Below are 24,061 nucleotides of genomic sequence, written 5' to 3' on the forward strand. Positions count from 1 at the left end.
ATACCGAACGATGGCCACACTACTCGACCGGCCGACGCAGGAATTCCAACTGAAAGCAGCCACGGATGACACTGGGGCAAGCCCCAAAGACCCCAACAAGAGGAGCAGCACTCCCACGAAGGCGTTCCGCACGAAGGCAACAGCCGAGTGACGCCTAAACGAGGGAGAGAGAGAGAGAGCAAGGACAATAAAGAGCCATGTGGCTGTGGCTAACGCAACTGCGTTAGATAAGAATGCGACCAAAAACCTCTATGGAAACCCATATTTTACTTATGTTTTTTGTTGGGTTTAGGGGAAACTAGCCACAGATTACTTACGGAATCAAAGTATCGCAATTAATTTATATCATACTCGTACGAGTAGTTGTTCAGCGTAAGCCCTAGGAGTACATTAACCTCTTCATCGAAAACAAGGCGCAACTGTGCCAAGAGCATAGCCATTGCGAGAGAATTACTCATGGAAAAGAGTCCTTTTACTCTTTCACTCAAACTAAACCAGTAAAAGAGCCCACAACTGCACGCCGAGGGTTAAATACCCTCAAATTTGCCAACGAATCTCCCGCCCAGAACAATATTTTTTTAATAAGTGTTTTGTTAGGTACTTTGTTCATTGGTCTAGACAAGACAAGACTTTTGATAGATCGTTCTTTTGTTAGCTATGATGTCGGATATTCTTCCTTCTCTGCGTTACAAACATCTAACCACTTTGCAGCAACTCTCCCAAAAAAATACAAATACAGGGAAATTTCAGATTTCTCTCAATCAGCTGTTTGCCCCATTGCGTGTGTGTTTGGGTGTGTGAGTTGAGTCCTTTAACATTGGAGGAGGTCAGGCATGGCGTAAAGTCAGTCGCATGTCCCTCATTTTTTCTTTTTTTGGTGTTACTGCTGCTGAGGAGCACAAAAAAGTCATGCACCCCTCGAAGTAAAGCAGGTCGCATGAAATTGGGAAGGAAATTCCATGCATTAATTAATTATTAATTGGATACATATTAGACTACGGTGTGCTACCAAAGGAAAGAGTTTTTAAATGGAAAATAGAAGAAGGAGTATACCCCTAAATAAAACAACAAATTAACTTTTCAGTCAAATAAACAATTTCAAATTTCAAAATTTACCCGCCAAACACCCAAAAGCTCAAGCAGTGCACAGCTTTCCACCAAGGACAGCCACCCACCTACGTGGTTGGTGCATTGGCTAAAAGCTCTCATTTCGGTGTTTTGCCACACATCTGTTGCTGGGAATTTTTCAACACCGACCACGGACGACCTCTAAACAACCTTTTGACGCCCGTTGATGGAATTTCACGTCAACGCCGACGTCGTCGTCAGCCGCGCAGCACAGCAGAGGCAGAGGCAGAGCAGCAGCAGCGATACAGACCGAAAATAAAAGCGTTGAGCTCTCTCCTCCAGTGCAGCAGCAGCAGCACACCCAGTCAGACGAACTTCCCCCAGATTTAGTCTCCAGTTCGGTGAGTGCGACGATAAGTGATAAAAATGTGTACCCCTTTTATCGGTGAAAAATAAGTGAATAAAAAGTGAGCCATCGAGGTGCATTCGATTCGGCTATTCGGGCTGCATTCTCGTAATCCTCAATGGGAAATTTTCCATTCCGTTAGACGGCTGTTTCGTAATCGTTACAAAATATTCCCACCCGAGTTTCTGTGTGTGTGTGTGTGTGTGTGATGGGAATTATTTCAACATACATATATTTATTTACGACATTTTCTAGAACCCTGTGTTGGAGCTTTCTCTAGTACAGTGGTCCGCCTGCTGGAGCGACACCCCTTTCGAGACCTGCTATCGGGTAACATCGGTCCACTCGCAGGAAGTTTTACTACCGGCTCAACCGGCTCTCTTTTCTTCCACACAGACAGCGGCAGAGACACGTCTCTCTCTTCTTCTGCCTTTTGCTGCCTGAGCTCATTTGGTTATTGGCAAAGTTTCAACTGCAATTTGTAGTCGCGGCTGCGGTCTTTCTTTATAAATAGTTGCCGCAAATGTTAGACATATTTGTATCTACATATGTATGTATATAATCTATCTTTTGCATTTAGGCTTCAATTAGCCAACGTCATCGCCAGTTTTTCGGTTTGTTGACTCCTCGGTCTCTCTCTGCCTCTCTCTGTACCTTTTATAAGTTTTATTCACCTTTCGTAATGGATGTATGACAGAGGTGTAATGCACTGTAAATTACAGCCGTATGGGCAAGAGCAACAAACTGAGAAACGAGAGATCTTCATCTACGACAGAGAGGGAGAGAGATACACTCAGAGAGAGAGAGAGAGAGGGGTGTTTGGCCGATAGAAACAACAAAGACTTCCTTATTTTGAAGGTCAACCCGAGGTACCTACAACCAAATTAGATAACAGAATGATATGGTGAATAAAAGAATGAATGAAGTCAGAGATAACTTGGACGTGGAGAAGATACTTTTCACTGCATTTACTCCAATAAATATCTCTACAGAAATTGCAGTGGAACGAACAGAGTTTGTATTTCCTTTACTCCCATGAAGATCTTTTTACCGAACTATGGGTCTTTGCACAGAGAGCAATTACTGTATATTTTCCCATATACTAACATCTTATCTTATAAGAGATAAAGAGATAAAAGAGGTCAAAGAATCACAGCAGATGGAAAGAGAGGAAACTTTTCTCAGCTGTTGTCCCTGTTGTCCCCCAAATTCTCCCTTGACGTCAGCATAGTTTCATTACATCAGCATCAGTGTAGGGGTTCTTATCAACGCACGCCGTGGACTGTGGCTGTTCTTTTGACCCACTGTCGTCTGGGGCGCCCTGGGAGGCCGGACCTAAAATCTCGTTATGATAATGTTGGAAAGACCTTTGGATCGTCTGTTCGGGGGGGGCTTGTTTTCTGTTTCAGATACGAAATGTGGCCACATCAGAGGAGCAGGCAGAGCTCGTTTCCAAAAATGTTCCACACAAGACACTCACTGTTTGTTTTTTCCAGTTCATGTCGTTCTCTTTTTTGTCGTTGCCCGTTTTATCAGCTTGTTTTTCGACACACAGATACGACCAATTCAATACTCGTGCATAGGGGAGGGCGACACATGTGTCGGTTTTATTTTTATACCAGTTCCTTGATAGCAACGTGAATTTACTTTGATTAGTGTCTTTGCTGTTGCTGTTCCATCTCTTCTTTTCTTATATATTTCTCCGACTTTCGAGCAGCGTTTCAGTCCTCATTGATTCCCCGACCCGTGTAGGTGTGTATTTTCAAAGTGAATCGGTTATAGATAGATTTCGCTGTCTATAGATACAGATAGCTATCTATCTATTCAAAGTGTTATATGGTGCTTTTATTGTATGAGATAGAACATTGTTTTTGACACGTTTCGTTTCGATGGTCTTATCTATAGATTTGGTATTTCTCTCTCCAGTCCTTGACTCAATGTCAATGTCAAACAAGTCAATACGTGTCTCTGGAACACAAAATTGTAGCCAAAATATCTTCCTATATGTGTATTTTTTCTACCCCTTCTCTCTCTCTTTCTCCGTGCACGCGCCGCACGAGTTTCTCAACAACATCTCAGCAACACGCAGCACTGTCTCTAGCAACATTGCTGCCGGCAACATTGCTGTTTGACCTTGTTCAATGTCGGGCCAAGAGCGCATGCCCACCCACCCACAGGCTGAAAGTGAAAGTTTCGACGTCACGCATTATGTGGGTGATAGAAAGAGATGGGTACAGCCAGTGGTATGAGAGAGTGCGCTGTGGCATACATACATATGTGTGTGTATATTGCTTCCAGGGCTTTGCCTTTGATTACATCAGAGGAGAGGTTGACGTCGAAAGCGCTTCCGAGACTTTGCTCAGTTACTAAAAAATCGTCGTCAGGGTTGGTTCACTCTCTCTCTCTCTCTAAAACGCTCTCTTTGGTTCTATATATTTAGTAGGTTTGCTTAAAGGGCAAATAGGTGAAAGTAATAACTCAAATAGTGTCATAAATCAAACAGGGCTTAGATACACAGAGTGGGGTGATTTAGCTGGAAGAAATATAGTTTTTGTTACTGTTTCCAATTGCAAATGTAATGAAGGAAAAAAGCTGAGCAACATTTTGTGTGTACTACGTGAAATGTGGAGGGACGGAGAGCGCACTCGCACTCGCGCTCCCACTCTCTCTCCCTCTCTTTTCTGCTGCCTCTTTGTTCTTGCCATCAGCTGTGTATTACACTAGCCAGCAAAGAATTTTTGGCAATGAAAAGAAATTCTTGCGTTCTATGGTAATCGTAAAGATATATGATGAAGAAGAGACCCACAAAATCTGGTTATTATGTGGTGTCCGCGCAGGTGAAATTTAATAAATTGAAGTGAATAAATAACCACGCCTATATCTGAACTTAGGGACTTAAGGGGATCGAAAGATTTTAAACTCAAAACACAAATCTGACAAGTCGTTTCCAAATGTATCCTTCGCATTAGTGGTCTTATATTCTAAACACAGATAATATCTTTCAAAATTGAGTACACATATTTTTGCTGGTGTCGCGTTCACATATAAGCCGTCAAAATTCTTCGTTTAGGACTTTCTTTGGTGTCCTGCAAGCCATTGCAGAACCCAGTTTATCGCCTACTAACATGTCACGAACACTCTCTTTCTTCTTGCCACAACTGCGCGAATCCGTCGCAACCATCAATTGGAAAAAAATGGACTCGCATCTTGCAGAACTACACTCGAATCTCAAACATGACCACCTACTTCAACTACCCCAGCAAGGAGCTGCAGGATGAGCTGAGGGGCATTGCCCAGGCCATTGTCGCACCCGGCAAGGGTATTCTGGCCGCCGACGAGTCCGTCTCGACCATGGGCAAGCGTCTGCAAGACATTGGCGTGGAGAACAGCGACGAGAACCGTCGTGCCTACCGTCAGCTGCTGTTCAGCACCGACCCCAAGCTGGCTGAGAACATCTCCGGCGTGATCCTGTTCCACGAGACCCTCTACCAGAAGGCCGATGACGGCACTCCCTTCGTTGATATCCTCAAGAAGAAGGGCATCATTCCCGGAATCAAGGTCGACAAGGGTGTCGTCCCACTGTTCGGCTCCGAGGATGAGGTCACCACCCAGGGCCTCGACGATCTGGCCGCTCGCTGCGCCCAGTACAAGAAGGACGGCTGCGACTTCGCCAAGTGGCGTTGCGTGCTGAAGATCGGCAAGAACACCCCATCCTACCAGTCCATCCTGGAGAACGCCAACGTGTTGGCCCGCTACGCTTCCATCTGCCAGTCGCAGCGCATCGTGCCCATTGTGGAGCCCGAGGTTCTGCCCGATGGCGATCACGATCTGGACCGTGCCCAGAAGGTCACCGAGACCGTCCTGGCCGCCGTCTACAAGGCTCTGAGCGACCACCACGTCTACCTGGAGGGTACTCTGCTGAAGCCCAACATGGTCACCGCTGGCCAGTCCGCCAAGAAGAACACCCCCCAGGAGATCGGCCTGGCCACCGTCTTGGCTCTGCGCCGCACTGTCCCCGCCGCCGTCACCGGTGAGTCCATCCGCGAGCCCTTCTATTCTGTTCTTCAACTAAATGATCTCTTGTTTAGGTGTCACCTTCCTGTCGGGAGGCCAGTCTGAGGAGGAGGCCACCGTCAACCTGAGCGCCATCAACAATGTTCCTCTGGGCCGCCCATGGGCCCTGACCTTCTCGTACGGTCGTGCCCTGCAGGCCTCCGTGCTGAAGGCCTGGGGAGGCAAGAAGGAGAACATTGCCGCCGGTCAGAACGAGCTGCTGAAGCGCGCCAGGGTGAGTTTTCTACTCCTTGAACGGATCTATATAAGATTGGGTCTATCTAAGTGGTGTCTAGTAATATAAGCGCTGGGTGACAGAATATTTTCCATGGTATAAGCCCCATTATCGACCTATGTATATAAACCACACAATCCCAACCTATTGATCCCATTATGAAACGAAATTGCTTCCTATCTTATCTCCAATCGAAGTAATCCTCATTCTTAACCTTTAATCGATTTCATTATCTTATCCAGGCAATCCTAACTCACATTCTTATCATTTAAGTCGTAAAATGATTTCATTATCGGTTTCAAGAGCAAAGAGAAATTCCTTTCAATTTAATCGTTAATCGAGTTCATTCATTAATCAACTAATTTCCAGAATCAATCCTAATTCTTAAACACATTGAACCGATAATCTCGCTCTAATCTCAATCCTAAACTCATACTCAGGCTAATAGTGCGGCCAGCTGTGGCTGCTACGAGGCTGGTTCTGTTTCCGGTGCTGCTGGTGTGGATACATTGCATGTGGATGATCACAGATACTGAAAGCAAGAAAGAGATGTACAATGATGTAATATTCGATAAAAGATGCAATATTTTGCAATATAATGAACATAAACCCATTAAAAAACCCCACAGACATTAACAGAATGCTTTCCCATGATTAACTCTTCCATTCCATATTCAACCTATTCGCATGCATTAACCCCCATGCACGCTTCGGTAGATGTAACCCTAATCCCGAAACCCAACAAATGCTCCCTAATGGACTAATCCCAACCACAATCCTACCGCTCTCCTTCCTTCCCGCACCGCACAGGCCAACGCTCTAGCTTCCCAGGGCAAATACGTGGCCGGCTCGATTCCCTCGTACGCCGCCAATACCAGCCTCTTTATTGCTGGCCACAAATACTAAATAAAAAGCACAGACCTAACACCGAGTAAGAGCCCCAATCAAAATGCAATAACCTCAGGCTGAACTCTGCACTTGACTCGAAGGGCCTGGAGCTGAACTGCGACTGGCAGACATTCCACTACACATGGATCACTTTCTTTTATTAGACTTTCCTATACACTATATATTTACTGACTAGACTTTATGATCGTAATATGTTGCTGATGATCTGATACTTCAAATTCAGACAAAGACAAACCGACAAGCAAAATAAATTATCTATTAAATTTTACACACTTCTCTGTTTCATGATTTAATCTATTTATATTAATTGTATATTAGTTAAGGTTAATATATATTTTGTATATTTTTTTTAAATCTATAATTTTTTATACACTTAAGGCGAACGTTAAACTTATTGTGGGCTAACCAGACACCCCCATTCACAAGAATTGGGTTCGTCTTTTCACCACTTCTAGTGGACTCGTACTGGAGTTTTTAGAGTACTTACATTTAATCGAATCGGGCTGTTCCTCAAAGAAGTTTTTAAGTTTTCCTGGTATTTGTGGGCGTAAAATGTTCCTGTGAAAAGTGCCGCAGGTGGGCGGGAAAAGTTTTCGAGTGAAGCGAAAATCACAGGGGGAAAACTTGAAAGAGTCAACGAGATGGCAAAATACAACTTTTGTGCTGTGGCATCCAAAGTTATGAGTTAAGGTATAATTAAGGAAAATTGTTTGCAACTAAGCGAGGAAATGGGTTAGTGTTTTCCACATGATACTAATGCTGTAACTTGACTTTTCTTTTCGCAGGCTAACGGCGAAGCCTCCGTCGGCAAGTACGTGGCCGGCACCGCTGGCAGCGGCTCTGGCTCTCTGTTCGTGGCCAACCACGCCTACTAAGGAGCTGCGGCAATTCGCCCACCAACACACACATATATTTATACATATATCTATCTATAAAGCAGATTGCTTGAAATGTTTGATTTTTGGCAGATTTGTTTCTTTCTATTTAACTTAGTTTCGAGAGCTAAGCAGCAAGCATATAAAAACCCAAAAAAAATACAAAAAACGAAAGATTACAACACAATAATGTTATAATGTTATCATATATTTGAGAATTGAATACATAAACAGCCCCCAACAGATATAATTAAACAAACAAAAAAGTGAATACATATATTAAAGAGAATTATGTTGATTGAGACGCAAACTCATCTTTAGTTGTAAGCACACAAGAAACACAATTGTTGAAGTTATGCAATTTCTATATCTATCACTATGATTACTATGAGTAAGATTTCAATGTGGAAGTGCATAGGTCGTAAATCGTTTGAAGCATACTAAAAAAAAAACTAAATAAAACCTCCTCTAAGAACATCTCTAGCACAATCAACATCCAAGAACCTGTTGGTCTCTGTTGTCGCGGAAGCATTGAAATCGCACAAATGTTTTTATTACTTTTTTAAACGTTTGTATACAAAACTGTTAAATGAAAAACGAACGTTTTATTATTATTATTATTATTACAATTTATATTTATGATTAAATAAGTATAAGTGAAAATACAACAAATGACGCAAATAAACAAACACAATACAACAAAAAAAACCCCAACAGCAACAATCACAAGAACCACAAGAACATTCATTCAATGTGAAAAATCAAATTGCTGTTACCAAAAAAAAAAAACAAGAATATATAGGCCACGGTGCAGCAGTGCATCGTGCGATTGTTACTCGTGTTTATCGTTTCCACCCACTGAGCCACGATCCAAAATGTGTGATCGATATCGATTGTATCCGATCAAACTAAACTAACCCAACAATAATGTGCATATATTCCTGTGTACATGTCTATCATATTTATATTTATCATATGCATATACATATGTCTTATTTATTTATATGTTAATCAAAATTCGATATCTGCACCTGTTAATCGAAAGAAAAGAAGCATGGCATACAGAAAAATACCTGTAATTTAATGAGAAAACGAACAAAACCACAACAACAACAGAAAACACCACCAGGAACTGAAAAAACAACTAAATGTTCCACAAATATTGAAGAAATGAACATCACAAAATTAATTAAGGGTGTTTGTTGAACGAACATCATTCAATAAAAGAACCTAAAGAGCAAAAACAAAAACATTGAACGAAATCTTTTCATTTTAACTTGATCAGGGATCAGTGATGGATTTCTTTCGATATGGCACATGATTAGATATTCATTGCATTAGATTTTCAGAATTGGGGTGTACAAATAGTGCGATCCATCATCAGCATTCAAAATATGATAGATGTCAACTGATACATGATGCACAGTACATTAATACTTAGACAGGAAATGTATTGAATATGCGCTAGAGCAACATACAGTTAAAGAAGCACTGGAGCCTAACCAGGACTCAGTTCTATTTTCAATTGAAATCCAAGAAATTCGCTCTGGGGGCTATGTTGAGTGGGCAAAGCTAGCAGAAGTCGAGAAATGTAGGGAACCTAGGCACTTACAATTCAAATTTAATCAATTACTAAAAACAAAACTTTGAAAATCTTGAGTTAAGATTAATTATATTTGTATTGTTTGCTGCTGAGAGTGGCTTTAGTTGACAGCTATAATTTATAGTTGGGTTATCGTAATGAACAAAGAAAGAAAGAGAACAAAAACGACGAAAACTTGTTCTAGAAAACGTTTAACCATCGATTTCCGTTGTTTCCTTAATTTTCTTGCTCTTGAGACGTGCTAATGCGAGAGCGGTCCGTGTGCCCTTTGGCACAACCTGATCGGATTCTGGTGGAAGGCTATGCATGCTATTGGCAATAGGTTCCAAGGTATGATCAGCTGCGAAAAGGACTTTGGGTGGTTGGGGTTTCACTCTCAATACGGGTGGTCTGGGAACAGGAATCCCAGCGAATATCTTGTCATATAGTGATACCGAGTAATCGGTGCGGATAATGCAGATATGGATGGGGGAGCCAGAATACAGATCGTTTCTTATGCCAGATCTCACCGCATCGATGGCTAGAGACTCTGCACTCTTCTCGTCGAGACTTGCGTTCCAGCCTTTTTCCAGCACAGGTAGGGCAGCACAGTTTCCCGAGCCCTGAGCTGCGAAGGGAATCTTTGTCGTGCTACCCTCAAACCATGTGGAATAGAGACTGGGCCCCCCATTGTCAACCCCACCGATCAGCATGGTGATCTTGATGTTGCCCTGATAGCGGTACAGCATATGCTTGACAAAATGGTTAGCGCAGACGACAGGCACCTTGCACCCCATTTGGAGTTGATGCAGATCCATTTCGGCGCGAGTGAGGCGTGCGACCTGGTGTAGATCGCCACAGACCCCGGATCCACCTGCGCTGTATTATCAGGATTCATTAGAACGATAAGCAGATGTGGCACAACCACCAACAAATACTCACTAAATGTTCTCCTGCAAGCGATATATTTTCTTCATACAATTTGTGGTTATCCTGCCGTCGGCTGTCCCCTGTCTGTCGGTGGCCAGGATGACGCCGTCACGGTACTTTATACCCACGACAGTGGAGCCGGTGGTCGTTGGCGGCTTAGGAATAAATCCTTCGCGCTCAGCAAGTTGGTTGTCGCTGCAGATTGTTTCATATAGAATATGAGCAAGTGGCAGAGAGTGGTATTAACTGGTACCAAAAATCCAAAACACGGAGCACGGGACATACTTACCGTTCGCGATTGTCAAAGTTGAATCCTGTTGAATTTCTTTGGAATAGCGATTGGCTAGGCGCCTGGAGATTTGGGGTAATGTTTAACATTATGTATTTATAGGATTTTTATATGATATTTTGAACAATGTTCGAATGTTAAATCCCGGACTACGTGTGATCTTTTAAGTTGTTTAGCCTATGGCCTCCGGTCCTCTCCAGGCCTTACGATTTTTGCAGCGCGCCTAATAAGATGTTATTTTGGAACTCTTTGACACGACCCATTTCCGGTATGAGTTCACATATCATTTTGATGAAATATTTGCACCCAAAAAATCAATTTTGTATCGCAATCATTTTTCTTGTTTCGATGGCAGCATGTGCTGCCGCTTTCTATAAACGGTACTAGCAGATACGAAAGGTATATTCTATTCACGTGCATTTTGCCAGACAAAGTATCCAACGAATATCAAGAGAAAAGTATTTTTCTTTGTCAATATCTATTAAATGTCCCGGGTATCCCACAGTCGAAATACTGTGCCATTACGATTTTGTTTTTCATTGACCACAAGTTCAAGACCACCAGACAGCCTCGAGGCAGAGCAAGAATCTTTGTTCCTCTCTTAGTCTGTAATTTTATTGAATTTTGGTCGCATTTCGTTCGATTTCAATTTACAATTTCCTTAGTTGTAAATGCAAATGTAAACACGAGCGCAACCAGCGACGTAATCTGTGCACTGATCCATTTTCAATATAGCTTCTGTTCTGCTTTTGCCTCTGCTGCTGCTGCTGCTGCAGCTGTTGGCTGCTGTCCGGAGTGCAAAGTTCGCTTAATCGTAACCAAATCCAATGCCCAACGCACCAGACACGGACGAGCCGAAGATTCTCAGGGGCCTTGGAGTATGGCAATGGAGGAACGGAGAGACGCTGACGACTCTGGGGGCAATGTAATTGCCATTGCAAGGGACAGAGGGTGCACGGGGGGAGGCATAGCTTTGGAGGTCACTGATTTACAGCATCGAGGAGAACATTCATTTGATGAGCCATTGCGTCATTTGTGGTCTTCGATTGCAGGCAATTTTGCACGGCTCTCAGTTCATTGCCGTGAACTAAGGATGGTAAAATGATCGATATTTATTTAGCCTTTGGATATTGTGCATGGCTTTTGAGTTCCACTTAAATTGAGGTCAGAAGATTTTATACACTTCAATTTGCGGGAGTTGCTTGTTCCTATGAATATATATAATCTCATTAACACCGGCATTGTACCTGTACAATTTTCACGTGTACAAAATATCCTACTTTGAGCACAGCTCCCTTCGAAATGTAGCGGAAATGTTGCACAAAGCTGGGGTTAACACTCATGTCGAAGCAGAGAAGGGTGAAAATATAAGAGAGAAAGCAACAAAAGGCTTGCTGACATTTGGCATCCTGATCCATCCAGCCTGTGGCAGTGTCAACATTTCCGTTGTCATTCACTCGCTATCTGCCCCTCTGTCTCTGTCTCTCTCTTTCTGCGCCTCTGTCCCTATACCATTTGCTGTGGCATCTGTTGGGCTGATGGGCGGCACTGGTGCTAGCTGCTGGCACAAAGATTGTCCACAAAAGTGGAATTAATTGTATTTGCATAGCATGTAAACATCATCACGTTGCCGGCAGGATCTCGCCCTGCTGCTGCTGTGGCTGCCATTGTCAGCCAGTCGCAACAATTTCGAAACTGTTCACTCTTTCCCAACCCCAAGCTGCCACCCACACAACAGCCATTGTATCCTTCGGCTTCCTGCGGTGCAATTGTGATTTTGCCTTGTCCTGGCACGTTGCTGATTACGCTCCAAGGAGAGACCAGAAACTAGAAAGGAGCAAGGCGACATAAATATCAACTGCACGTCATGTGGCGTCAAAGAGGAAGTGGAAGTCGAAGGCGCAGTCGAGGCACGCAAATGTTGCGCCATCAACGTGTTCAGGCGGAAATTGACACGCCGTGGGATGCTCGATGTGCCCTGAGCCAGAGCCAGAGCCAGAGCCCAGAACTCAAGACTGCAAGTGATTGAGCTGTGGATAATTCAAAGCCCTGCTACATCAATTATTGTAAATGCCCCGCCCCGAAAGCCAAATCGATACGAAATCATTTCGCCCCCTCATTCCTGGATACGCGCAGAGATGTCCTTTCTCCCGTTTCACATGACCTGACCCAATCATGGCCAGGGATAACCACATTGCGGCCAGCCAGCTCCTCGCCAACTGTAATTGCAGGTGGCTTCTACGTGCTCCCCACATGCGGTCATGAGTGTGTGTCTCTCTCTGTCTCTCTCTCTGCCACTTTATGTATATATGAGTAGTTTCTAATTAGCAGCAAACACCACTCGAGGGCCCAATAACAAAACCAAACGCGTGACACCAACGCCAACGCAGCAAAAATAGCTCAAAACGAGCTTCGCCAACAACGAAGGCACCACCAGAGCCAAGCCACAGCAGCGTCCGCTCCCAGATGCATTAGATTGGTCACCAATGGCTGCACAGTGGTCACAGACATCGGAGATGTACGAATTAAAAGTGAGATAACTGAAGGTACACATAGAAGGCAAGAAATAAGGAAGATAAGGAAAGATCTGTATAGGGGATAATTATAACAAGCCGATATCCGTATATAACAGCTTCTTTAAAACTTCAACTAGATATAATCAAACTACTTACCGAGAAAGATATACAGTAATAACCTAGTCGGAGAGGTTTCTCATTACAGAACGATATATCAAGAATCTATTAGAACAACCCGCTCAAAATTATCAATAGATATGCATAAAATCTGGATAAAATACGTATATTTATGTAGGTAAGAGTAGATGCAGAATGCATCGAAGCTATTCGCAGGACTCTGTTTTTTGTTATTCTTAAAGATTCGTAAAAATTAGATCCCTATTATGCATATAAGATTCTTAAGAATTCCAGCAGGAATCATTTTAACCATCCTGTGTAATTCCTTATAGCTCGTATTTACGGAATGTTTCTTAATTATTTACTAAATCTGTTTCAAGACCTTCCCAATGATTTCCATTGTCAGTTGGTCAGTCCAAATGTCCTTTTCCTTTCCTCCTTCCTCTTTCCTATTGCCACTATTTCATCCTCCTTCTGTCTTTCCCTTTTCGGTTTCCCTTGGGGCTTGTGTGTGCATTTTGGGCCATGTGCGTTGTCGTCGTCGTCGTCGCCGTTGCCGTCGTCGTCGTCATGGCGGCCAATGTGAAGGTCGATCGATCCATTTGCTACTCCCAGCCATTGTCCACCCGTACTTCTCTTGCCATCCAACAGCCAACCCTTTTCGTTCCTCCCCTCCACGATTCCCTCCCTCGTCATGGCAATTTATGTTCATTGAGTTGATGTTGATTTGTGCGCCGCGGCATGATTTTTTAATGGAATGTATATTTTTGCGGGGCGTGTGGAGAGTCCAGTGGAATCGTAGACCGGCAGACGGGCGTGCACTCGACTGCATTTTGGCCCACTACATTGGCCGTGCGCCAAGTGCAACGTCGAAACGAGCGACACAAATTGTTTGGCGCTTGCATTCTGCTGTCGTCTCTTTCACTCGTTGACTGTCTGTCTCTCTCCATTTCGGAATCTCTTTCTCACGCGTTGTCTGGCTATGCATTCTTGTGTTAAAATAATGGCAATCTGTTATTCAAAGTATTTCAAAATGTCACAATGCTGTTAAAACATCCATGGGAACGGTGGCTGAGCCATTCAAATTCTACAATTGCTGTCAATATAAATAAAGTTCGACTTAGTTCCTGAAATCTGAATCGATACAAGCTGTTTTATCTATATTTGTAGTCTGTTAAAATCGTATGGGGCAATGTGAATGTAAAATTTATTGACTAATTTTCCTACTTTCAATCATCTGCAAAGACATTCTCCCATTTTAAAATGGTTTAAAGCTTTGTAAGATCATCTCAAAGTAAAACATCTCATAAACTATGAGGGAGGATCTGAACAACAAAACCGCATTTCAAACAGTAAAACCGCAAGGAAATTTACTGACTTCTGGTCCTGATTTGCCATTGTTGGAAAACAGTTTGGGTGTTGAGCAACCCACTCCATTCCGAGCATGAATAAATTACATAAGCCGAAACAATTAATTGTAGCACTCATTTTGTGCTTCTTATGGAGCTTAACAAAAACATGCAACAAGAGGCAATCCCAGCCGAATTTTGACAAATCCATTTATCTTATTTGCACGCATTCGCTGCCACACTCGACAGAGTAAATAAATTGAAAGCCCGAGAGCTGGCACTCAGTCGGAGGAGTATTTTCCATCTACAGATTGAATGCTCGTGCTTGCTTCGTGGCTGTCAGCGGAAGCTGGAACTGTGCCTGGCTTATATTTATAATAGTATATGAAGAAAATCTCAAAATGCTTTTCATTACATGCTCCTGACTCATTTCGTGCTGTTACGTGACCCGCTACCATCTCCAATGAATGCTACTGCGCGCCGGTTCTCGTGGGAAAGCGGAGTCGCCGCACGGCAGAGAGAGGAAGAGTTTGCGGTAGATTGCTGTAAATCTTATGCGATACTCGTACACGATTCGTAAATGGCGCCGCCAGCCAGCTGCAGTGCCGCCTCAATGAGATATTGTCAGTGGAGTGGAAATGGGGGTGAAGTGGAGTGGAGCAAACTGCCAGGTGAATGAACGAAAGAGTGTTGTCGCGTCTCAGACTTTCACTCCGATTGCATCATAGAACTTTCCCAACACGCCTTGACATTCTCTCTGTCCCCGCTCACGTGCAATTAAAATGCCTTTAAAATGCAATCTGTGCGACATCGCGTGAGTTTTCGCTGGTTTGTGGCTGCCGTTTTGCGGGTGCTTGCATAATAGCCGCGATTTCCCGGGAACTTCTGAGTGCGGCGGGGGAGAGGGAGCGGTCTGGAAGTAATTATATGTGCAAATATTTTCTAACGAGCAAATGCAATGAATACCATTTAATTGACATGGCTGGGCAGGAGAGGGCCAACGTTTTGCAATCATGAATGTGTAATGAGAGAGAACTCATTATAGTCTTTATCTGTAGTCTCTGTAGATTTTTCTCTTTTGCCGTATTTTTCTTGGTATGAAAAATGCAAAGCCTTTTAGCAGCTTACATGGAAATCCCCTGCCTTGAAAAAGTGCAACATAAATGGGATTTCAATTGGAATTGGAATGCGCTCAAGGACTTCTTCAGAAGTGTTACAAACCAGCATCAATGGAGGGCAATCAGCTGATAAATTATTCTTTTGAAGGCTAATTAGTGGAAAATAAGAAACAGAGGCAGGTAAGAAGCTCAAATAAATCCACATAATGGCAGTCCAAAAATAAAATGTTAAGAGAATTTCAAATTATTATTTGTTTAGTTGATACATTTTTTCTACGAAATGCTCCACACTATAAACAAACCCCAAATGTTCAACAATTGTAAAAAAATAAACACTCGTACAAAAACCAAAGAAAAAAAATTAAAAAAGGGAATCAAGTTTTACGACAGAAGCAAAAAAAATTGTATTGGCCCGCACGGCCGAAACATATTGCGTATACGTCAGTGGCTGAGACCCTTAACCTTAACCACAGTCGTAGCCCTGCCTAGCCAGGGAAATGAGAGGACGCAGAGGATCAAGAACTAAGCCAGAGGCAAAGTAGGTCCGCTCCCATCGCCATCGCCGGGCCAAAGGAAACTCTGATTTCACAACCCACTTTATGTCCTTTTGTTAGCGGGAAAGTCCTTCGCTGTCAGCCAGCCAGCACGTGAAGCTGACAAAATATTTTGGCATAATTAACTCCTGCCCCGACAAAGGGCTCGAAGGATATCTCGTGGGAGTGCCACCGCCCACCGCCCACTCGTGCAATTAAAGTTTATGCCAATGCGAAACGCACAAAAGCTATTTTACCATTTAGATTTCCCATTAAAGATTGTCAAATAGAACAAAACTGTGCGAAAACTGTGTCAAACTGTGGAGAAACTGTTGAATTTTCAACTTTTCACTTCGATTCGTCGGAGGAGTGCATTTCCAGAGGCAATGTAGTTGGAGCTGCCTGCCTCTGCTTATTCTTTGCCACTTGAAATGTGTCTTGCGCTCAGTTGATTTTTGAAATTAATTGAAATTGCTTGTTCTGAAGGGCGAGGCGTGGTGAAGGGACAAGAGGACTCAGTCTTCAAATTGAAATGCTCAGTTTTGAAGCCACTGTCCCAGTCGGATGTCTTAAGCTCCAGTTCTTTAGATGAAACGAATCGAGGCAGTGAGAGGCTCAAGTGGCTTTGGCATTGAACAAACTTTTCACAGATATTTAGCTGGTTGAGAGCGCAAATTGAAAAGGTTTCCTGGCTGCCTGGATTAGGTGAATTGTTAATTTGAAATGGAAAAGTTTGAGTCCGGATAATGGGACGAGCTCTTTCTCCTCTATGAGCGGGTGTCTCTGAATAGCTGTCCACATTTCAATTCAGCTCTATTCCCACCGCGACTGAGCATTCTTTACTTTGCACTTTCCACTTTGGTCACACTCAATAGCCGTGCGTATGCTAAGTGCAATCATTAGCAAATCATTCATGAATCACGTGAATTGTGCTCGTAACTGCAGGAGCCACTAAGTCCAGAACTTAAAAAATTACGGAGGAGGAGGGGAATATCACTAAGAAAAGTCGAAAAGTCACACAAAAACAAAGAAAAAAAACAACGAAGCTCACTAAAGAAAAGAATTAATACGTCGAAATACCTCGTACTCCGGTAAGACATATTTTTACTCATGACAAAAAAACCTGGAATGCATAGAAATTTTCCAACCTAAATCTCGAAAATTACAAAACCCAGAGAAAAAAGTCGTGCAGTTTACAATTCACTTTCCGACTTAAAATGAATACCAATATATTTTCTACGAGAGTGGAAATTGTAGTGTTTTCACTATTGTTTCTATTTTTTGTATGATATTTTTCTCCGAGTGTATGGTTTCTGCAGCTGCTCTAGTCCCGGTATTCTTTTCTTTCATGCAGACAATGAAATTCAGATCCAAAAACTATACACATTTTGAGCTCGCAAAACCTTTTCTCAGTCTGTCACATATTGCACACGAATGACATATACCCCTGTTCCCAAAAATCACTTGGCATAAGTTCTTTTTTGTGGCGTCAGTGTCATTGTCAATGCAAAAGAGAGCGTGGGGAAGAAGTAGCCAAAGTTGAAGGCGAGACAGTTTTTTAATGCATTGCTTGTCTGCCGCGTATTGCATTTTGCCTTCAATCAATACTTTGAACCCCTGACTGAGTGGCCGACTGCCCGATTGGCTGGCTGACTGACTGACTGACTGCCCGCCCGGCATTTCATTTTGATTGATGTGCGCTGATTTATATTGATTTCTCCTTTTTGCATTTTTATTTGCATAAAGTGCAAAAATGTGCTCAGCTCGCCCATTGGGATGCCGGGCGCGATGTCGTGGATGCCTCAAGTTCAGGCGACTAAGCAATTAAAGCAGCAGCAACAACAAACGAAAACTGCAAATCAATCAGGGGGGCGCGGGGGAAAGTCGCGAGTCGATCAGACCGAGACGGCGACGCATAAATTTCATTAAGCTGCCAGCTGTCGCTTAAACAAATTCAAGAAAGTCGAGACTTTGACACGGCTTCGGCTTCAGTGGGGCACCCAATCCATCGGGTTGAGAGACCTCAGAACTGGGAGATAAACTGCGCGTCTCTCTCAGCTGGAGAACAGTACGTTTTCGCCACAAACCTCGTTGTATTAGCCGGAATGCATTTCTATTTCAAAAGCTGTTTATAAATAGCCGGGCAGCGCCAAAGGCTACACAATCTAGAACAATTCACCTGACAGAGCCACTGCCACAGACAACTTTCAATGCTGCTTTCCCAGTTGACTTGACCCGACTTTTTTCATGACTTTCACTGCTTTTGGAATTCAATTCGCCTTTTTTTCCCTCACATGCTCCACGTGGCTTTTGTTCTTGGCCATGCGGAAATTGTTTTAGCCGCAGCAGCCAAAAATTTCGTTATCCTCAAAAACTTTTTCTACTCTCTTTTGGGCAGCATCCTCTCGTAAGGAACGGAAGGAAGCAGGGGCCACTAAAGTTTGCCACAAATAACAAAAAAAAAACAGAGACAGAAAAAAGGCCAAACAAAGAAGTAATATTAATAGGATTTTGGCTAATATTTGGCTAATGAGTATGTAGAGGGGCATCTCCAAAGTGCCTAAACAATTTACGGCCCTCCAATGTTAAGGCCCAGAAACGGAATTTTGTTCGAAAGTGTAAAAGTATACAGTTTATTGAATTTAAACTTATCCTTGAATGTTAATTTAAAAGGAAAAATCATTTAAGCGGCTTTGTGTGTAAGGAGATACTTGGATATATTTCCGATTTTTGGCTAGTACTCGTATGCGAGATTAAGATGAAAAGAAGCGGATGTAAATACTCTATATACTTGAAGCCGTTATTTGTCATTTGTTCAGTGACAGAACGTAGTTGATAACGTTCATCTCGTGCCTCTCCCGATTGAAATTTACCCAATTCCGAAATGCTCACACGCACACTTTTGTTACAAACACACACAAAAATTGACTAAATTGATGTTTCAGCACAAATTTTGGTTGCTCATATAAGCTCTGAGAACTAGGCGTCAAACAAGACCGCCAGTCGCCAGATTGACAGACATGGCTATATCGACTCGGCTATGGGAGCTGCTCAAGAATTTATACTTTATGGAATGAGAACGCTTTCTTACGGGCGTCACACACATCCACTTTCCCCACAAATCTAATATACTATACTCTACATATAACCTTTTTAAGTAACGAAAAAATACAGAGTAGTGTCTTAATGTTTATTGCCAAAAGTAGAGAACAAATAAGGCAACGATTCTCGATGGATGAAAATCTAGTCGAAGCGTTCGTCAAAGCTGGACTCAGATCATCCTGTCATAAGAACCCATTATAATGTGCACACTCTCTTTCCGCTTCGCTTAAAAGAAGTATCTGCAAATGCATAAGCTTAAATTGGTTTTGAAGTTTTTCTCTTACTAAAAATATGTACCAATCCATTGCGTTGATCCTGTCATATTTTCCGTGCCATATCGTTATCGATTTGAAATTTTGGAAATATTTGTTGTGTACACGTCATCATTTGAGGAAGTTTGGGTTATTTCAATGGTAACCACATTGTATACTGCATCATCATTGTCATTGTGTCAGATGAATAATACTGTCAGATGTTCCACCTTCCGGTTAGCTTTTTAGAGTGTAGTGATATTTACGCATACAGCCACGGAATAGGAACTATCAATCGGAATGAAGAAGTTTGGATTATTTCACTGGTAAGAATATAAGCTCATGTAACGAATAGTCATTCGAGTGTCAGATGTATACAAAATATCCGATTAGTCCGAGTAGTCCTGGTTGACTTTAGAATTTGAAAATTTGTTTCCATAAAGCCAGGGAACAGGAACATGTTTTTGTTTGATATAGAACCTTTTACATTTCCCTCCCACATAGGGCCAATGGGGAAAATATTTGCTGCACAAAATAGATGAAGATCACAGGAAATAAGCCAAAATGTTGGAGTTTTGTTGCGCCTCCTTTTCTCCCTTTTCTCTTTTTTCTACTGTGCTCTTCTATTTCATGGCACGGACACCCCATTGGATCTGATTCTGTGTTCCAATTCCATTTGGCACATACAGAGCAAGGGTTTCTATTATAGGATTTGCTTCTTAGTTGCTGACAACCCGTCTGAGGTGTCCAGAAGCAACACATTTGGCTAATTGCCTCTGAAATTGTAAAAAATAAACTGGTTACCCTATAGGTTACAATAGCAGTAGAAATAATCGAATTCGCATACTTTTGTTGATAAAATAATAATGTTTGGGTAGGCACTCCGCCAAGGAATCCAAGCCCGCCGATAAATTGCCGTCGTGACTGTAATGCAACTCAATCCTGTCATACTGTGAGGGACAAAAAGAGCCAGTCGTTTCGATTCTGCAATCCTGTTGAGCGTCACATTGTCCACATTCCATTGACCTTAAATACTCCGGTATAAGTTCCTTCTGGCCATTGGCCACTGCTGCGATGAACGCGAAAATTACGTAAAAGAAGAGCCCGGACATTTTTGCTGTGTGTAATATATTGGAAACTTTCGTTGAATGAAATAACTGATATGTTGTCGAAATGAGCTTCTGCGTGTTTACTGAAGCCAATAGCGTGGCCACCTTCGTTGTCAGGCTGAGGCTAAAAAAGAACCTGACACTTTGTTCTGGTTTTTGCCATACGTCGAATATGAGGTAAGGTTAGGTTGAGGCGATAGTGGGAGAGAAGGGCGAACCAGAGATGAAGATGAGAAAATCAAAGGGTCGACCAGCGCCATCTTAAGAATGCTTGACATTTTTATATGAATGCTGGGAGAATGAAGCACAACGTAAACTCATGGAAATGAGCATGTAAGCGTATGCTTGGATCTCCCTCCATTTTATTGCAACTGTATCGAGGCACGCAGTGCCTATATAGTAAAATTCTTTTAAAATTCATTTAATTATATATATATATAATTGCTTAGTATCGTACACATAAGAACGATAATGAAAGAGTTGATGTTACAAAGTTTTCCTCCACCGCAACTCGGCCCACATGGACAACCATCTTCCCCGTATGAGGTACATGCAGAGCAATGCGGTTTTTTTGAATAGCCTTTATTTAGTAGTTGCTGACAACCCATCTTAGGTGTCCAGAAGCAGCACATTTGGCTGATTTCTTCTGAAATTGTACAAAATAAAACGGTTACCCTATACAGAAGCAGTAGAAATGATCGAACTCGCATACTTTTGTTATAAAAATAATAATTTGGAGCCACGCATTTCGTCAAGTGTTCCAAGCCCTTCGATAAATTGCCGTCCGGATTGTACTGAATCTCAATTCTGTCGAACTGGTCCGGACAAAAATAACCAGAAGTCTCGATCTGGCAGTGATCTTGAGATTCACAATCGCCACATTTCATTTTTTGTAAATACCTCGGAGTAGTCTTCGCTCCATTGGCCGTTGTGGAGGTGAACGTGAAAATTAGGTAAAAGAGGAGCGCGGACATTTTTGTTATGTGTATTATATAAGGCAAAATTTCGTTGGGTGATATATGTTGTCAGGCTGGGGCTGACAAGCCAAGTAAGTCCCAGAATATAAGATTTAAACAGCCGATGCCGAAAACCCGGAGGACAAGGTTGAGAAAATCAAAGGAGAGTCCAGCAACATCTGAAGTATTCAGCAGCTAACAGCTGCTTTAAAAAGGTCCTAAAAATCGATCTTCTTGCAATGCCTATCTGTTAAAATTCATTCATTGATTATATATTACCATACAATATCGTACACATCATAAGAAGAATAATAATGAAAAAGATGCATTCAAGCGGATTTTCTGCACCATTTTTTTCCTGTGGCCCACATGGACAGCCCATTGGATTAAGATCCAGGAAAGAGCCTCTTTCATGGTAGGTAGCACAATCAGAGCAAGGCTTTGTGCGCATCTTGTTTTTGACTTGCTGGCATCCCATTTCTTGTGTCCAGAAACAGCAGGCCGCCGAAATTCCCTCTGAGGTTATTTCAGCAGATCATTAATAAGCACATATATGGAGGTTATTCAGGAAAACTTACCTTTATTAAAAAAGAAATGATCAGGGCCCATGCATTTCCTTAGATGTCGCAATTTCGCCTTGACTCCTTGCCGGGCATCGAGCTTGTCACTGTCGTCGTGCTCACGGCAGTAATACCCAGAAGATACGATTTTGCATTCCTGGTTTACCTTCTCGCAGTCACCACATTCCATCGTATCCAAATAATCGAATCGGTTTGGTGTTAAAGTATGTGTAGTAACAACTATGGTGGTTGCGAGTATAAGGAAAATTATTGGATGCATTTTTATTGACCATAAAAATGTGACGTATGATATTTGTTAAATTCACGGCCTCCTCAGTTTTGTTTTTTTGTTTAAAATAAAAATGATTTTTACAACGTTTTGTTTTAGTGTTTTAAGCAGGTATATGAATACCACGCTCCGAGCAATTGGAAGGCACAAATATTGAATATTCCGCTTATCCGCATCAGCATCTGGAATTAAAAAACCAATACCAAAATTGACTAGCGCTGATACTGACTCAAATCTGTTCCCGAAAACCATTCGCATATATAATCCATGCATCCAAATGACATGGCTTGCCGGGTAAATATATAGGATTTTGCTTGGATTTGGTTGGAATTGCGTTCGATTGTTCGCTAAGAGCCTTTATTTTCTTTGAATATATTTACTACCTCAAATACTCGTTCGCCTATCCGACCACTCTTTTTTTTTTTTGTGTAAATCTATAAGTTCTCTAAGCCTTATGCAATTTCCAATTCAACTGGCCGGAACCTTCTGGGGGAAATATTTTTTATTGACGTGACAATTTAACATTTTCGTCAAAACGTGGAAGTGAAGGCGTGTGGGGTTGGAGGGCTATTTATATTTCGGTCTAACCCAGAGACACTGCCAATGTCTGGTTGTAGGTCTGGGCTGGGGTCTCCTCGGTCTTTGTGATTGTCATTCCACCGATCTTTGGCTCTCTGGCTGACTCAGACCGCTACCCGGTGAGAATCTACAAATAAACACGAGCCATAAATAAAATAATATAAAGCAATGCAAAGACCAGTAATGAAAAAGCTAAAAGCCCAAAAGCCAAACTGTGAATAAATACAAAACTCATTTCGTTTCTTGCTGGTATTCTTCCAATGATTCAAGCCAACTTTAAACCATTTTAGGCACGTGCCTGGCTTTATGCAACTCCCATTGCACGGCACACAAGATTTCCAAAGCGGAATAGCCGCCGAAGTGACTTTCAAACTGTCAACCAGTCATGGCCACATTTGGGTAGATAAGTATTGGTTTCGGGCCTGTGGTTTGTGGTCTACTCCGAGTCTGAGGAGCCCTTGCCGTGTTCGTCTCTCATCTCTGCTTTTCTGTGCGTGAATCTGTATGTATTTGTGTGTGCGATATATGCGATTGTCTGTAAGAGCATGAAATCATGACATCATCGATGTGAGACTTTGGTGTGTAGAAGAAAGCAGCTGGCATATAATTTACCAATTGTCCCCTACCACAGCAACGAACCCGATTGAAGCATGGTATTCGCCTACAAGCAGGAGAAAGTTTCTTAGCTAGAAATTATTAAACATAGTAGCTCTATTTGAATAGTTTTTAATTTTTTAGTTTTAATTTCTCTACAGTCGCTGAATAGTTTTTAAATCAATATTCTATACTCTCATACCGTCTCTTGCAGCGGCCTTACAATTCTCTAAAGCTGGTAATTTCTTGTTTCTTCTTTTTTTTGCTGTGATTTTCTTTTCTTCATATCTTTGTTTTTGTTTTCGCTTATTTGCCGCCAGTTTGGCTAATAATCCACATAAAATAAAAGCCAACAGCAACAATGAAAAAAATAAAACGAGGGGGAACGTTGTGAGTTGCTGCGGACACCGCAACTCTACAGTTATACCCGATACTAAGTCAGTATGGCTCTCCTCCGGCAGACGGCGCTAATATTAAACGACACGACAAAGAGTGCGTGCGAGAGAGACAGAAAATCAGTCTGAGCGTGACGTCGGGCGCTGCGTAGCCACTGCAAATTGATTTGTTCCTTATGGCTATAAAACTTATCTGATCTGATCCAGATTCAGCAATCTGATAGATATGGTCATTATCTATGATTC

The 24,061-nt window shown here is 42.3% G+C and overlaps 5 protein-coding genes and 1 long non-coding RNA gene across 7 annotated transcripts; 1 reads left to right on the forward strand and 5 right to left on the reverse strand.

The window, feature by feature from the left end:
* Nucleotides 1–4,687: 4,687 nt before the first annotated feature.
* Nucleotides 4,688–8,803, forward strand: LOC6591913 (fructose-bisphosphate aldolase). Of its 2 annotated transcripts, none has more exons than XM_026984508.1 (3): nt 4,688–5,504; nt 5,563–5,762; nt 7,457–8,803. In XM_026984508.1, exons 1-3 carry the CDS (start codon nt 4,709–4,711, stop codon nt 7,544–7,546), a joined length of 1,086 nt encoding a protein of 361 aa, XP_026840309.1. In that variant the 5' UTR covers nt 4,688–4,708; the 3' UTR covers nt 7,547–8,803. The 2 variants fall into 2 exon arrangements, with proteins under 2 accessions (XP_026840309.1, XP_026840311.1); XM_026984510.1 differs by lacking the exon at nt 7,457–8,803 and adding an exon at nt 6,573–6,939.
* A 398-nt stretch (nt 8,804–9,201) lies between these two features.
* On the reverse strand, nt 9,202–10,436 carry LOC6591914 (proteasome subunit beta type-7). The gene is made up of 3 exons (XM_002016835.2): nt 10,348–10,436; nt 10,071–10,253; nt 9,202–10,007 (listed from the first exon to the last, which is right to left on the reverse strand). Exons 1-3 carry the CDS (start codon nt 10,434–10,436, stop codon nt 9,341–9,343), a joined length of 939 nt encoding a protein of 312 aa, XP_002016871.1. The 3' UTR covers nt 9,202–9,340.
* An 8,720-nt stretch (nt 10,437–19,156) lies between these two features.
* LOC113567443 lies at nt 19,157–19,751 on the reverse strand. The gene is made up of 2 exons (XR_003409441.1): nt 19,380–19,751; nt 19,157–19,321 (listed from the first exon to the last, which is right to left on the reverse strand). It is a non-coding gene; the product is annotated as an uncharacterized LOC113567443 (long non-coding RNA).
* A 40-nt stretch (nt 19,752–19,791) lies between these two features.
* On the reverse strand, nt 19,792–20,465 carry LOC113567437. The gene is made up of 2 exons (XM_026995262.1): nt 20,181–20,465; nt 19,792–20,109 (listed from the first exon to the last, which is right to left on the reverse strand). Exons 1-2 carry the CDS (start codon nt 20,443–20,445, stop codon nt 19,817–19,819), a joined length of 558 nt encoding a protein of 185 aa, XP_026851063.1. The 5' UTR covers nt 20,446–20,465; the 3' UTR covers nt 19,792–19,816.
* A 393-nt stretch (nt 20,466–20,858) lies between these two features.
* LOC113567468 lies at nt 20,859–21,435 on the reverse strand. The gene is made up of 2 exons (XM_026995464.1): nt 21,155–21,435; nt 20,859–21,088 (listed from the first exon to the last, which is right to left on the reverse strand). Exons 1-2 carry the CDS (start codon nt 21,414–21,416, stop codon nt 20,868–20,870), a joined length of 483 nt encoding a protein of 160 aa, XP_026851265.1. The 5' UTR covers nt 21,417–21,435; the 3' UTR covers nt 20,859–20,867.
* Nucleotides 21,436–21,666: 231 nt separating this feature from the next.
* LOC113566046 lies at nt 21,667–22,184 on the reverse strand. Its single transcript, XM_026989964.1, has 2 exons — nt 21,977–22,184; nt 21,667–21,914 (listed from the first exon to the last, which is right to left on the reverse strand). The coding sequence occupies exons 1-2, from the start codon at nt 22,146–22,148 to the stop codon at nt 21,667–21,669; spliced, it is 420 nt and encodes a 139-aa protein (XP_026845765.1). The 5' UTR covers nt 22,149–22,184.
* Nucleotides 22,185–24,061: the final 1,877 nt, after the last annotated feature.

This window comes from Drosophila persimilis, unplaced genomic scaffold (genome assembly GCF_003286085.1).
Source record: "Drosophila persimilis strain 14011-0111.01,24,50 unplaced genomic scaffold, DperRS2 tig00000000-arrow-pilon, whole genome shotgun sequence".
NCBI lineage: Eukaryota > Metazoa > Arthropoda > Insecta > Diptera > Drosophilidae > Drosophila > Drosophila persimilis.